Raw genomic sequence first — 12,994 nt, forward strand, 5'->3', positions numbered from 1 at the left:
CTTTTCAGGCTCTTCTGAAAATACATTTATTGAAGAAAAGTAGTTTAAAGAACTGGATTTGCGTGGCCTGGAAGTGGCAGCCTCACCGCTTTCCCCTGCAACCAGGCACATCCCTGAGGGCAGCCGCCCGGAGAGGGTGGCGGTGGTGTTAATGTACGCCTGGCAGCCTTCACTCTGCCGTACTCAAAGCCAGAGTGACGGTGTAGGGTCACCTTGAATTTGCCCTAATTATGTGAAAAAGAAAGCGAACAGTTACAAAACCTTAATATTTTATCCATTATTAGTAGCACATTTCCTGCTGTGATCGAGCTCACAACAGCTTCTCCTGATAGAGCATGTATTTAATTTCGAAAGCTATATATCACTAGGAGGGAAAAATGTAGTGCCAATTTTACTTTGATGCACCATCAATTTTAATACTACATTCCAATTTCAGAGATTATGGAGAAAAAAGGATGCTCAAGAACAATGAAATAAAGTTCTGTTTTTTAAAGTATCGTAAGCCAATGAAAACAAGCTGATAGCTTTTTTCTGAAATGGTTTGAATATTGTTGCCATTAAAGGATTATACATAATCTTTAAAAATGAAATTTGTTATAAATAGTTGTTGGAAAAGGAAGGTAGGAAAAATTCAAATTGAAATTTTTAATAAGGGAAGCATTTTTCTGATCATAAAGTTACAGGAAATTTGAAGAATACAGAAATGAATATGCAGTCAGTTATAATCTAACTAACCAGGGATAACCATTGGTAATATGTTGCCATGTATTTTCTTATCTTTTAAGTGAACTATAGACCAACTACATGCTTTATCACAGATCTCAATTTTTAAAGCTGTTTAAAAAGGCAGCATTTCAGAAGCATTATAAGCAGTTTTCAAAGTGCAAGGGCAGCAATTTATTTCAAAGATTATGTTCAAAAGGATACTGAAATGTAGATACTATCTCCTTGATCGTTAAGAATATAAATTTTTTGACATTTAAGAAGTATATGTACCAAGTTATGCAAATTAACTGGCTTAAGATATGTATTTTTAAAAAGACAGTTTATTGTGAGATAGGTGGAATGTAGTTTCCAAATGTGAGACTGTTCTTTATTATAGAAATACCTACAACTTACTTAAAAGATAATGACTTCTTCATAAATTTCTCTAGTATTAGTTACATGATTACTTAAAATAATCTCCTTATTTTAACTTGTCATAGCTATATATCTGTGAGGAAAACAGAAGAGCTAATGAATATGATTTCAAGAAAGCTTTGGACTTGCTGGAATATATTGATGAGGTAAGAAAGTCACTTGAGATGATCTCAGGCAACTGAATACGTACGCTAATAAAAAGAGGAGGATAATACCTCTTTTAGTCAATCATGAAAATGTGTTAATGAAAAAGGGCTCTATCTCTGCTTCAGCTATCCTAACTCTTAGAATGAATACAGCCCTTTAGAAAAGCCGTCAAGAGACTCTGTTTTCTGATCATTCTCTCACACATGCCCAGATGTCTTTTTCTGTGCACAAATAAAAAATGTTTTTCAGAAGTCCTGAGGTATTTTTCCTCTTTCATTTATTGTCATTAGTTTTTGAATCTGATATGTTGCTTTATTGATGTATTCTTCATAGTGTTCACTTTAAAAGAGGCTGTTTTCTCAGCTTTCAAAAGGTTATAGTGAAAACTCTGTAGGATAAGTAATTCTATTACCTGGCCATGCAGTTGAAGGTAGTTTGATAAATTTTAAAAACATAACATGCTTTTTTTTTTTCTTTTTTGAGACAAGAGTCTCACTCTGTGGCCTGGGCTAGAGTGCCTTGGCGTTGGCCTAGCTCACAGCAACCTCAAACCCCTGGGCTCAAGTGATCCTCCTGCCTCAGCCTCCCGAGTAGCTGGGACTACAGGCATGTGCCACCATGCCCGGCTAATTTTTTCTATATATTTTCAGTTGTCCAGCTAATTTCTTTCTACTTTTAGTAGAGATGAGGTCTCGGTCTTGCTCAGGCTGGTCTCGAACTCCTGAGCTCAAACGATCTGCCCACCTTAGCCTCCCAGAGTGCTAGGATTATAGGCGTGAGCCACCGCGCCCAGCCCAAAACATAACATATTGACTTGTACATTACCTTGTTTAAAAATCTTAACCCTCTCAAGGTTCCTGATAAAATCAGATTATCACAGGGTAATCTGAAACTAATTCACACAGATATTAATTGGCTTACTCTTCTAAGTAGTGTTATTATCTTTCAGCAAAGGAAATTTTCAAAAATTCACAAATTAAAGCAACAATGTTTATGCAGGATTAGGAGTTGATGTTACAAAAATTTAAGCACATATTTCTTTTAAAATCAGGATTTAATCAGAATTTTTTGTCTTGTTTTGAAGGAAGAAGATGTAAATATAAATGATCTAAAACTGGAAATCCTTTGCAAAGCTCTTCAGAGAGATAAGTAAGTTCTCATAGTGTGAATCTAAGATATGGTTTTGGAAAGGGACTCTTCTTTAGGAAGTATGAGGAAAAAAACAGTTTTTGTTTGCTCTCGACCCACAACAATCAACACAGAAGACTTCTGTGACCAAATGTGTGGGTGAGTTTCTCCCCAAGTCCCAAGCAAGCAGCGAATTCTGCAGCAGACACCAGCTGAACTCCTGAACTCTCGTTCAGTTCCATCTGACGCTGTCTACCTGGAGATGGCGTCAGATCCCACAGGTTGAGGGCTCAGTCCTACAAGGCTGCCGCCTACTGCTGATGCTGATCTGTACCCCAGGTGGTTTTATCTGTGCTTCTGATAGACCAGCTACAAACTCGGGTTCTCACGACCCCCTCCTTGGGTTCGATTTTTGCTAGGGTAGCTCACAGAACTCAGGGAAATATGTTTACCAGTCTATTATGAAGGGTGTTACGTAGGATACAGATGAAGATATACCTAGGGCAAGGTATGGGGAAGGGGTGCAGAGCTTCCGTGTACACTCAGAGTACGCCACCCCCCAGGAACCTCCGTGTGTTCAGCTATCAGGAAGCTCCTCCAACCCTGTCCTCTGGAGTATTTATGGAGGCTTCATTATGTAGACGTGATTGATTAAACTATTGGCCATTGGTGATCAACTTAACCTTCAGTCCCTCTACCCTCCGTGGAGGTTAGGTGGTGGGGCCAAACATCTTAACCCTCTAATCCTGCCTTGGTTTTTCTGGTGAACAAGCCCCATTTTTTAGCTACCGAGAAGCTGGCAGCCTTTCGTCAATCATTAGAATACAAAAAGACATCACTTTGGAGATTCTGAGGATTTTAGAAATTGTATGCCAGGAAACTGAGAGAAAGACCAAATGTATATTTCTCAATATCACAAGAAGATTATGATATCATATGTGAAGTGGTTTTATAACCTTCTAATTATATTGTAACATATAACACATTATGAAACTGTTAATGCTTAAATTTGTAATCTTAAATTTTTAACTTAATAATTAAGAATAGCCTAACGACTTAGACCACTAAGTCCTAAGTATAATAAATCACTACTTGTTTTTTAGACAGAGTCTCACTCTATCGTCCTGGGTAGAGTGCTACAGTGGTGTCATCATAGCTCACTACAGCCTCAAACTCCTGGGCTCAAACGATCCTCCTGCCTCAGCCCCCCAGTAGCTGGGACTACAGGCTCACGCCACCACAGCTGGCTGATTTTTTCTATTTTTGGTAGAGACGGGGTCTCGTTCTTACTCGGGCTGGTCTCGAACTCCGGACCTCAAGTGATCCTCCCACCTCAGCCTCCCAGGGTGCTAGGATTACAGGCATGAGCCACCACGCCCGGCCAATCACTACTTTTGATTTCAAAATTTTGGCCGGGCTCGGTGGCTCACGCCTGTAATCCTAGCACTCTGGGAGGCCGAGGCGGGTGGATTGCTCAAGGTCAGGAGTTCGAGACCAGCCTGAGCGAGACCCCGTCTCTACTAAAAATAGAAAGACATTATATGGACAACTAAAAATCTATATAGAAAAAATTAGCCGGGCATAGTGGCGCATGCCTGTAGTCCCAGCTACTCGGGAGGCTGAGGCAGTAGGATCGCTTAAGCCGAGGAGTCTGAGGTTGCTGTGAGCTAAGCTGACGCCACGGCACTCACTCTAGCCTGGGCAACAAAGTGAGACTCTGTCTCAACAAAAAAAAAAAAAAAAAAAAAAAAATTTAGACTGTCAGTCTGTATAGAAATACATATGTTCCTTATTTTTGCAGAAGTTGGGCCAGTTGTGCCAAACAAGACTTCAAGCTACTTGTTCTTTAAAAAAAAATAAAAAGTTAATGCAAGTTGAGGGTCAGTGCTGTTTTCTAAGTTATTAGGTACTTCTTTCTCACAACCACCTCCTTTTTGCAGAGGAGGATTTCCATCTATGGAAATGGTGTTTTCTGTTATGATTCAGTGGCAAAGAAGGACTAAGCATCGTCAGTTGTAGGAATGGATTCTTTCCAGGAAAAGAATTTTAAAGGGAGCATGACTTGAATGCTTAAAGCCTTCTCCTACTCACAATTTTTCTTTTTCCTATGCTGAGAAATTACAGAAGAGGTATTTTTACTAAAGCATTTCTTCCCTCCTCTAATCACTCCCAAATAGTTAAAATTGCTGTTAAATTTGGTCTTAGAGGCCACCCTCTGAAGCATTAAGCTTTGTGCTGACGTGATTTCTTGTTCCATCCCTATTGTATAAAAGGATACTGTCATTTTGACTGGAATTCCTTGTCTTGGCTTCTTGTTTAAAAATCTTTTTTTTATTTTATTTTATTTTTTTTTTTTTTGAGGCAGAGTCTCACTCTGTTGCCCAGGGCTAGAGTGCCATGGCGTCAACCTAGCTCACAGCATCCTCAAATTCCTGGGCTCAAGCAATCCTCCTGCCTCAGCCTCCCGAGTAGCTGGGACTACAGGCATGCGCCACCATGACCAGCTAATTTTTTTCTATGTATATATTTTCGTTGTCCAGCTAATTTCTTTCTATTTTTAGTAGAGACGGGGTCTTGCTCTTGCTCAGGCCGGTCTCGAACTCCTGACCTCGAGCGATCCACCCGCCTCGGCCTCCCAGAGTGCTAGGATTACAGGCATGAGCCACCGTGACCAGCATTAAAATTTCTTAAGGTGTCGTGTGGGATATATGCATTGATTACAAAGCAGTGGTTTTGTGGGTTTTTATTTTAGTAGTAGATAGTCCCAACTACATAGAGAAAGCTCCTGGCCAGGCACAGTGGCTCACGCCTGTAATCCCAGCACTCTGGGAGGCCGAGGCGGGTGGATCGCTCGAGGTCAGGAGTTCGAGACCGGCCTGAGCAAGAGCAAGACCCCCGTCTCTACTAAAAATAGAAAGAAATTAGCTGGACAACAAAAAACATATAGAAAAAAATTAGCTGGTCATGGTGGCACATGCTTGTAGTCCCAGCTACTCTGGAGACTGAGACAGGAGGATCGCTTGAGCCCAAGAGTTTGAGGTTGCTGAGAGCTAGGCTGACACCATGGCACTCTAGCCCAGGCAACAGAGCGAGACTCTGTCTCAGCAAAAAAAAAAAAAAAAAGCTCCTCTTCTTACTTTATACCAGATAGTGGTTGCTACTTTACTTTTTTTAAAAAACAGAGTGTGTTGTAATATATTGTAACTATTGCCTGTGCTCTGAAAGATTATACTTTGAGGTCCATACTAGATTTGTTACTTACTAATAGAATTATAATTTTATTATTATTATTTTTTTTTTTTGAGGCAGACTCTTTCTCTGTCACCCCCAGTAGAGTGCAGTGGTGTCGTCATAGCTCACAGCAACCTCAAACTCCTGGGCTTAAGCGATCCTTCCGCCTCGGCCTCCCAGAGTGCTGGGATTATAGACGTGAGCCACCGAGCCTGGCTAAGATTTCACTACTTGTTTTTTTGAAATCAAATACGTTTTGGTTGTACTGGATGACTTAGCTACCTGAGTGTAGCATCTTGTATCTAGTGTAGAGACTGTTAATTATATCCAACATTTAAAGCTCCTGTATTTAAATGATTTGAAATAGTTTCACAGAACTCAGATTCTCCATCCCCTACAGCCACCAACACAACCACAATAGCAAACGGAAGTCATTTATTTCAGCTTTGTCGATGATTTCATTTTCCCCTCATAACGATTTTGTTTTCTAGCTGGTCCAGTTCAGATGGTAAAGATGATCCAATAGAAGTGTCTAAAGAGAGTATATTTGTGAAAATCTTACAGAAACTTTTGAAAGATGGTAAGTGGTTTGTTACTCTTGGAAATTATAATACCACTTCTCAGTTTTAGAAATTATAGAATAATGGGATCTAAAATGACAGGGACATTTAAGATAAAACAATATTATACTCAAAGTTAGATCTGTGTACAGTAAAAGGAAGGCTTTCCCACCCTCCGTGCTGGGGGAGCACGTACCGGGGTAAAGTCCCCCTCCCTCTAGCTCCCTGGCGGCCTCAGCAGAACCAAGTCACTGTGCTGATGCAGGACGGATGACGAACACCAGTCAGGACCGCCCGGGCACAAACATTGGTTGTGACACTGAAACTCTGTACTGACAGAAGTAATCATTTCCTTTTATTTTTCAGTTAACTCCTGTGTGAAAATTGAAAATTTGAAATGAGATATAAACTTTTTCTTGTATATTCCCTACTAAATTGACTATACTATTCTTGAGAACAAACTAAAAAAATTGTTACAAATCCCTTTAGACATTAACATTCTAAAATTTAATTTAGAAACAAAATAAAAAGAAAGAAAGAGGGAGTATGTTTTGCACATGTATCTAAGGCAGCGAGCAAAATTCCACTTACTGATAAAGACACAGATAGGTCAAGAGGCTTTGGTGGATGCCACGCTTGTTCTTGAGGGAAGGATGGATTTGAGAAGACTCACTTTCACCTCCTTTCATGCTACTGGGTACTTAAAATATGGAGAATGTTAGATAAGAAATGAGAGAATTTGCACACAACAAAGTGTGACTCATTTATTATGGAATTATTAGATGAAAATATGTGAAGCCAAAATCCAGGCACTATGCAAAAAAATAGGCTAACCTAAAGTTTTCTGACCTTTACAAGGATACTAATTTTTTTCTACTATATTGTCTTTTATTTTTTTATTTTTCAATTTCAGCATATTACGGGGGTACTAATGCTAAGGTTACGCGTATTGTCCTTGCCCCACCCGAGTCAGAGCTTCAAGCGTGTCCATCCCCCAGACAGTGCACACCGCACCCATTACGTGTGGATATACCCCTCCCCTCTCCTCTCCCATCTGCCCAACACCCGATGAATGTTACTACTATATTTGCACTTAAGTGTTGGTCAGTTAATGCCAATTTGATGGTGAGTACATGTGGAGCTTAAGGATACTATTTTTAATAGCGGTTGGAAGAAACAAACTGTGACAAAAAGCTGTTGTAAGTTTAGTCCTTTAATTGACTGTAAATTTTATTTATCATGTTGACATTTACATACATTTGAATGTTTTCTATACATATATCTGCCAGATACATTATTTCATCTACGTAAAATGTGCCCAGCCCATTGCCTGGCAACATAGTAGTTGCTCAATAAACATTTGTTCTTGAATATGTAGAATTGTTTGCAGATTCAGAGCTCCAACTCCTCTGTACTTGATTCTATTCCCTCTCCCCCTCCACCCTGTGTTGACAGTCCTCCATTTTGGAGTCACCAGCTTAACCAAGTGACATGAAGGGGCCCTCAGAGAAGTACTGTGGAATTAACCACACAAATCCTGTTCTGAGGTAGAGAAGCAAAGTCTGTGTGTTCCAGAAGCTTTCGTTTGAGAGCCTATCCACATTGATCTCCATGAATTACTTTTCAGATTTTTAGTCTCCCTTTATAGCTGGTGCAATTCCATAACTAATTACTCGGAACTTGGGCAGAATTGGCACATAGACACTTGATCACCCCATACTGACAGGATATTTAATGAGTGCTTTTGATTTCAAAAATGAGCAAATAACAGGAAGGTTAAACCTTTTAATTGTCAAAATATAAAAATTAAAAATTAAATGAAGGGATATAGCAAAAGGAAATAATCTTTTGCTTTTGCTAGAAAATACTTGAAATTCAGGAAGAGCTAAAATATATCTATAAGGCTTTCCCTTTTCTTTAAAGAAATAATTGGATGTGGTTGATTTCTCTGCCCTTGTTAGAGATATTCTCCAGTTGAGCTTAATAGATTATTAGAATGCATTTGGACCCAAATCTGATGATCTTTATAAAGGAGATACTTGTAAAAGTGCCACTGAACTGAATTGCATATAATTGAGAATGTAGCACTAATATTTCAGGGTGACTTTGCAGTTTTTGCTGTTCTTTTTTTTTTTTTTTTTTGACACAGAGTCTTACTCTGTTGCCCGGGCTAGAGTGCCATGTCTCCAGCCTAGCTCACAGCAACCTCAGACTCCTGGGCTCAAGCGATCCTCCTGCCTCAGCCTCCCAAGTAGCTGGGACTACAGGCATGCACCACCATGCCCGGCTAATTTTTTATGTATTTTTTTTTTAGTAGAGACGGGGTCTTGCTCTTGCTCGGGCTAGTCTCGAACTCCTAAGCTCCTGCCTCGGCCTCCCAGAGTGCTAGGATTACAGGCGTGAGCCACCACACTTGTCCGATTTTTTGCTGTTCTTGGTAGATAAAACATAGGTGGAAAACAAGCATGGGAAGTCATAGTTTTATAAAAGTAATTACTAAATTTTGACCAAAGGACAAAAACTAATATTATAGGAATTTTTATATAAATAAAAGTAGAAATAAAAGGTATATATATTTATTATAACTATAGGCAAAAGACATTTATTTTTGGAACCTTTTTGATAACATGGCTTTCATGAACAATAGTAAATGTTTTCAAAGGACAGATTCTGAAGGTAGGGCGATACATATCACCTCACATTATATTTCATAAGCTCTGATGGCCCAACAGTTACTTCCGCCTGTGGGACGAATGCATGCTGCAGACATATTTAAATGACCACATGGTTTGCTTTTCCATGTTCCCTGAAGTATATTATACATATAGCTATGGTCCCCAACCTCTGGGGGTCTTGGACTGCTGCAGGTCCATGGCCTGTTGGAACCGGGCTGCACAGCAGGAGGTGAGCGAAGAAGCTTCATCTGTATGTATGGCCGCTCCCCCTGGCTCTCGTGGCCACATAAGCTCTGCCTCCTGTCAGATCAGCTGCTGTGTTGGAGTCTCACAGGAGCGTGAACCCTACTGTAGACTGCACACACCAGAGAGCTAGGTTGCACGCTCCTTATGAGAATCTAACGCCTGATGGATGACCTGAGGTGGAGCTGAGGCGGTGATGCTAGTGCTGGGGAGCAGCTGCAAATACAGGTTATCATTAGCAGAGAGGTGACTGCACAATAAGTGTAATGCGCTTGAATTGTCCCCAAACCATCCCTCCACCCCCCACCCCCAGTCTGTGGAAAAATTGTCTTCCATCTTGAAACCGTCCCTGATGCCAAAAGGTTGAGGACCGCTGCATATAGAACAAAAATGCACATATCCTAACATGGAGTGTAAATTTGTTTCTAGTTACCAACATTTAACAGTTAAGAATAGTTCTTATAAAAGTCATTTTCTGATTTCTTGAAAATCAAAGATTTGTCTGCCCCAGACCTCTGAGTTTACCAGGATGCCCCTTGGCCCCCTGTATTCGTGTGGACCCTGTTGCCTGCCCAGCCTTTGCAGGCATTGGAGTTTCCAGCCCTGCTCTAAAGAAAAGAAACCATCAGATATTAGGTCTGAACAGAAGGCATGCAGTTTAAGAGTCAAATAACATCTTAAGTTTTTTTTAGAGAATTGATCTTTTAGAAATTAATGTGATGTCTTTATAAGTGTAATACTATTTTACAGGGAAAAAGTATTTATTGAAAGTGCTAATCATAATAAATGATATACAGATGTTTCAAATTTAGCATCATTACATTTATTAACCTGGATTTTTATTGTATAACAATTAAATACAAAAAAAATGATTAAATGATGCTGGGCACTTTGAGGATACTTTTTTAAAAAGCAGTATTTGATTTTTAGAACCTTATGGTAATGTAACAAATTATAAATGTTATTTGCTTATTAATTTAAAAACTTCCTCCAATTTTCTTTGTCAAATGAGAAAATTGTATATAATTTTTGGTAGCTACACAGATCTCAACTTAGCCCATTTAGTTAGTCTTCATTGGCTTTTCAGCTCTGTGGATGAGCTGTGAAGAAATAATTCTTTTGCCTATCTAATTTTAGACTTAATCTGTAATACATTTTGAGATGCTATAGCTAGCTTTCATAATAGTATTTCTCTACTACATTTATTCCCCGAATAAGAGAACATGCAATTGTTTGAAATACTAGTTTTCAAGTTATTCTTAGTTAAAAACTTCCACATTGATGGTATGTGGGAAAAGATGAAAACCTTTCAGATCTAATTAGAGACTTTAAATAGAGTGGCTATTTTGACCACTAGGGGGAAAAACACTCAAAGCAGCCTCTGAAGAATGTCACATTGTTAGACTTGAAAGTGTGTTTGACAGATGGAAGGAATTTAGAAGAGAGTGTTTCCCAAGAGCAAAATGACATTATAGTTTAAATAGAAGCACAGGTGTTTTTATCATCAATCATCTTAATTCATTTGAGAGTTTTATAAAAATAAACGACTTTTTGTGTTCGTGTTCACAGGCATCCAACTCAGCGACTACCTTCCAGAGGTCAGAGACCTGCTACAGGCAGATCAGCTCGGAAGCTTAAAGTCCAATCCTTACTTTGAGTTTGTTTTGAAAGCAAATTATGAATATTATGTTCACGGACAAATGTAACTTTTTCTAAAAGTGGTCATTGTTTCTAAAATTTAAGTGTGTCCTTATAAAAATTATAAACATTTAAAGTTTGTACAATCTGATAACATGTATAGCTGAGTTTTTTATACTTGGTAAGGAAGCTGACATAAAGTAGTTACGTAATTATAATTTTGGTTTTCAGTTACAACATCTTGTTTCCTCCTTTTTTCCACCTGAAGTTTGCCGCTTGTTGTTCATGTGCTTGTTACCGTTGCCTTTCACTCTCACTGGGTCCGGGGTTCTGGTGTCCTCCTGGTTCTGGCTACTTGTATGTGCAAATCACATGGAGCTTTTAGAGTTTTTAGAACTCTAAAAATTACAAGATTGCACTAGATTGTCTCTGAAATTGCTATGACTCTGGATATTGTGCACCCAAGAGACTCTAGTGTGTTTGGTGACCAAAATAAATCAGGGCTAATGGGAAATATCTCGCAAGATAAATGTCCAAATTTTGCTGATTTATCATGGGCCAAATAACCAAAGCAAAGAGGGCCTAACTCATATGAGCTTGGCAACTGATGAATTCATTGGGAACATGTAAAATTTTTCTACATAAATGAGTACTAATGAAAGTATTTTAGTGAATAAAACATTTATGTGGCCTTCTGACCTATCTATAAATTATGTTGATAATAAGTTTATGGGATTAGGGCTAATTGTCATCGTTCAGTCTGGGGATTGGGTCAGCCTGTGTCTTTTCAGAACGATTTTCCCTGCACCGCCGCTTTGCCGCGACTCGAGACCACTGCGTTTTCCTGCGGGGGCGGTTGGTGGGACTGAAGAGGTGATGTTCTCTCGGAGCGTCTCTGTCCTGCCAGGGTCACCAACAGGGTTTATCTGGCTTGAAATAAAAACCAGAGGTTGCACGGGGAGTTGCTGGCATGTTCGCAAGTTGGCCCGGCCGAACGCTCACTGACCAGGCTGCTCCAACAGCTGAAAAGGTCAGAAGTGAGACGTGGTGAAGAGTCGGTTGCTGGTGTCGCCAGGTGCAGCCATCGTGGCCTCCGTGGCAGGCTGGAGCGTGTCTACAAGAGCAGGCTGACGGAACTGTCCATGTTAATCACAGGAAGGAAACTCGCAGCCTGGTCTTTTTCTCCTGCAGCTTTCGTGTTCGGACAGCATTCGGGTCCAGGGTGGGAATGTCCTGAAGGGCCTGGGAGAAGCTGGGAAGGCAGCTGGCCGGAGGCCGGGCGGAAACCGTCGAGTGCTGGTGTTAGGGAACAGGCGCTGCCTTTGCTAGACGTTCCCTGTCAGCGTTGCGCTCTCACTGTCTGACGCTGTCAGGTGACAGACAATTGCTCTGGGGACACGCAGGCTCCTGCCATCTTCACGTGCCGCCACAAACCTAATTATCCCTGGTGTGACGGAAAATGCCACAGGAAAGCCAATCTAAGAATGCCCAGACCCGCAGCTGCCGTGGATGTAGAACGACTGTCACGGTGTGACGCAGTCACCTATTTGGAGGGAGGAAAAGGCTCGCTCTTCTAGCTCCGTCTCTCATCGTCAGTACTGCGCACCCAAATGGTTGGGTTTTTAAAAATTATATTAATAGAATGAAATTAAGACCTACGGTTTTGAATATTTTTTTCTTCTAAATTTAAAAAATTGGTTTCACAACATAAGTCTTCATCAAAGAATTAGAAATGATTTTTGTGTAAGTCGAGTAACTGATAAAAACCATACGGGTGCTGTGTGACGTATTTTCCATGGGAAGGGACACTGTACTGACTTGGAAAGGTTCACGCCCACCGCCTTTGCGGCTCCGGAGTCCCAGTGTGGGGCCCCAACAGGAAGGCGTTTTGTGTCCCAAGTGGAGCAAAGTGTGTGGCGAGCCCGTGTCCCGACGTGTTTGGAGGATCTGTGGATGTAATTGTGTCAAGGGCTGTGGCAGGCTAGAGACACAGTAGCAATCCTGGCGCCTCTGTTTGGGGCTTTTGTTACTGAAGATTGGACTGTGTTTCTCTTTTTGCTTTTTGGTGGGAATCATAGTTTTCCAAACATACCACCTGCCAAGCAGACGAGGGACTGTCTGCAGGAGCTGGGGTGGGTGGCACCGCCCTTCAAAGCAGGTTGCGTTTCCAGTACGACAGCTCGTGCGTACGCTCTTGCAGTCCCACACCCCTGGACATCTTGAGGTGACCCA

At 40.6% G+C, this 12,994-nt stretch overlaps 1 protein-coding gene across 1 annotated transcript in view; it reads left to right on the forward strand.

Moving 5' to 3' along the window:
* Window positions 1-11,582, forward strand: part of NUP133 (nucleoporin 133) — a 56,629-nt gene extending 45,047 nt beyond the window's left edge. Inside the window, exons 23-26 of the mRNA XM_069484747.1 lie at window positions 1,206-1,286; window positions 2,372-2,436; window positions 6,138-6,226; window positions 10,694-11,582. Coding sequence (XP_069340848.1) covers window positions 1,206-1,286; window positions 2,372-2,436; window positions 6,138-6,226; window positions 10,694-10,830 — 372 coding nt within the window. The 3' untranslated portion in view covers window positions 10,831-11,582. The remainder of the gene's footprint in view (window positions 1-1,205; window positions 1,287-2,371; window positions 2,437-6,137; window positions 6,227-10,693) is intronic.
* Window positions 11,583-12,994: the final 1,412 nt, after the last annotated feature.

The sequence above is a fragment of the Eulemur rufifrons genome, chromosome 11 (assembly GCF_041146395.1).
Source record: "Eulemur rufifrons isolate Redbay chromosome 11, OSU_ERuf_1, whole genome shotgun sequence".
NCBI classification, from domain to species: domain Eukaryota; kingdom Metazoa; phylum Chordata; class Mammalia; order Primates; family Lemuridae; genus Eulemur; species Eulemur rufifrons.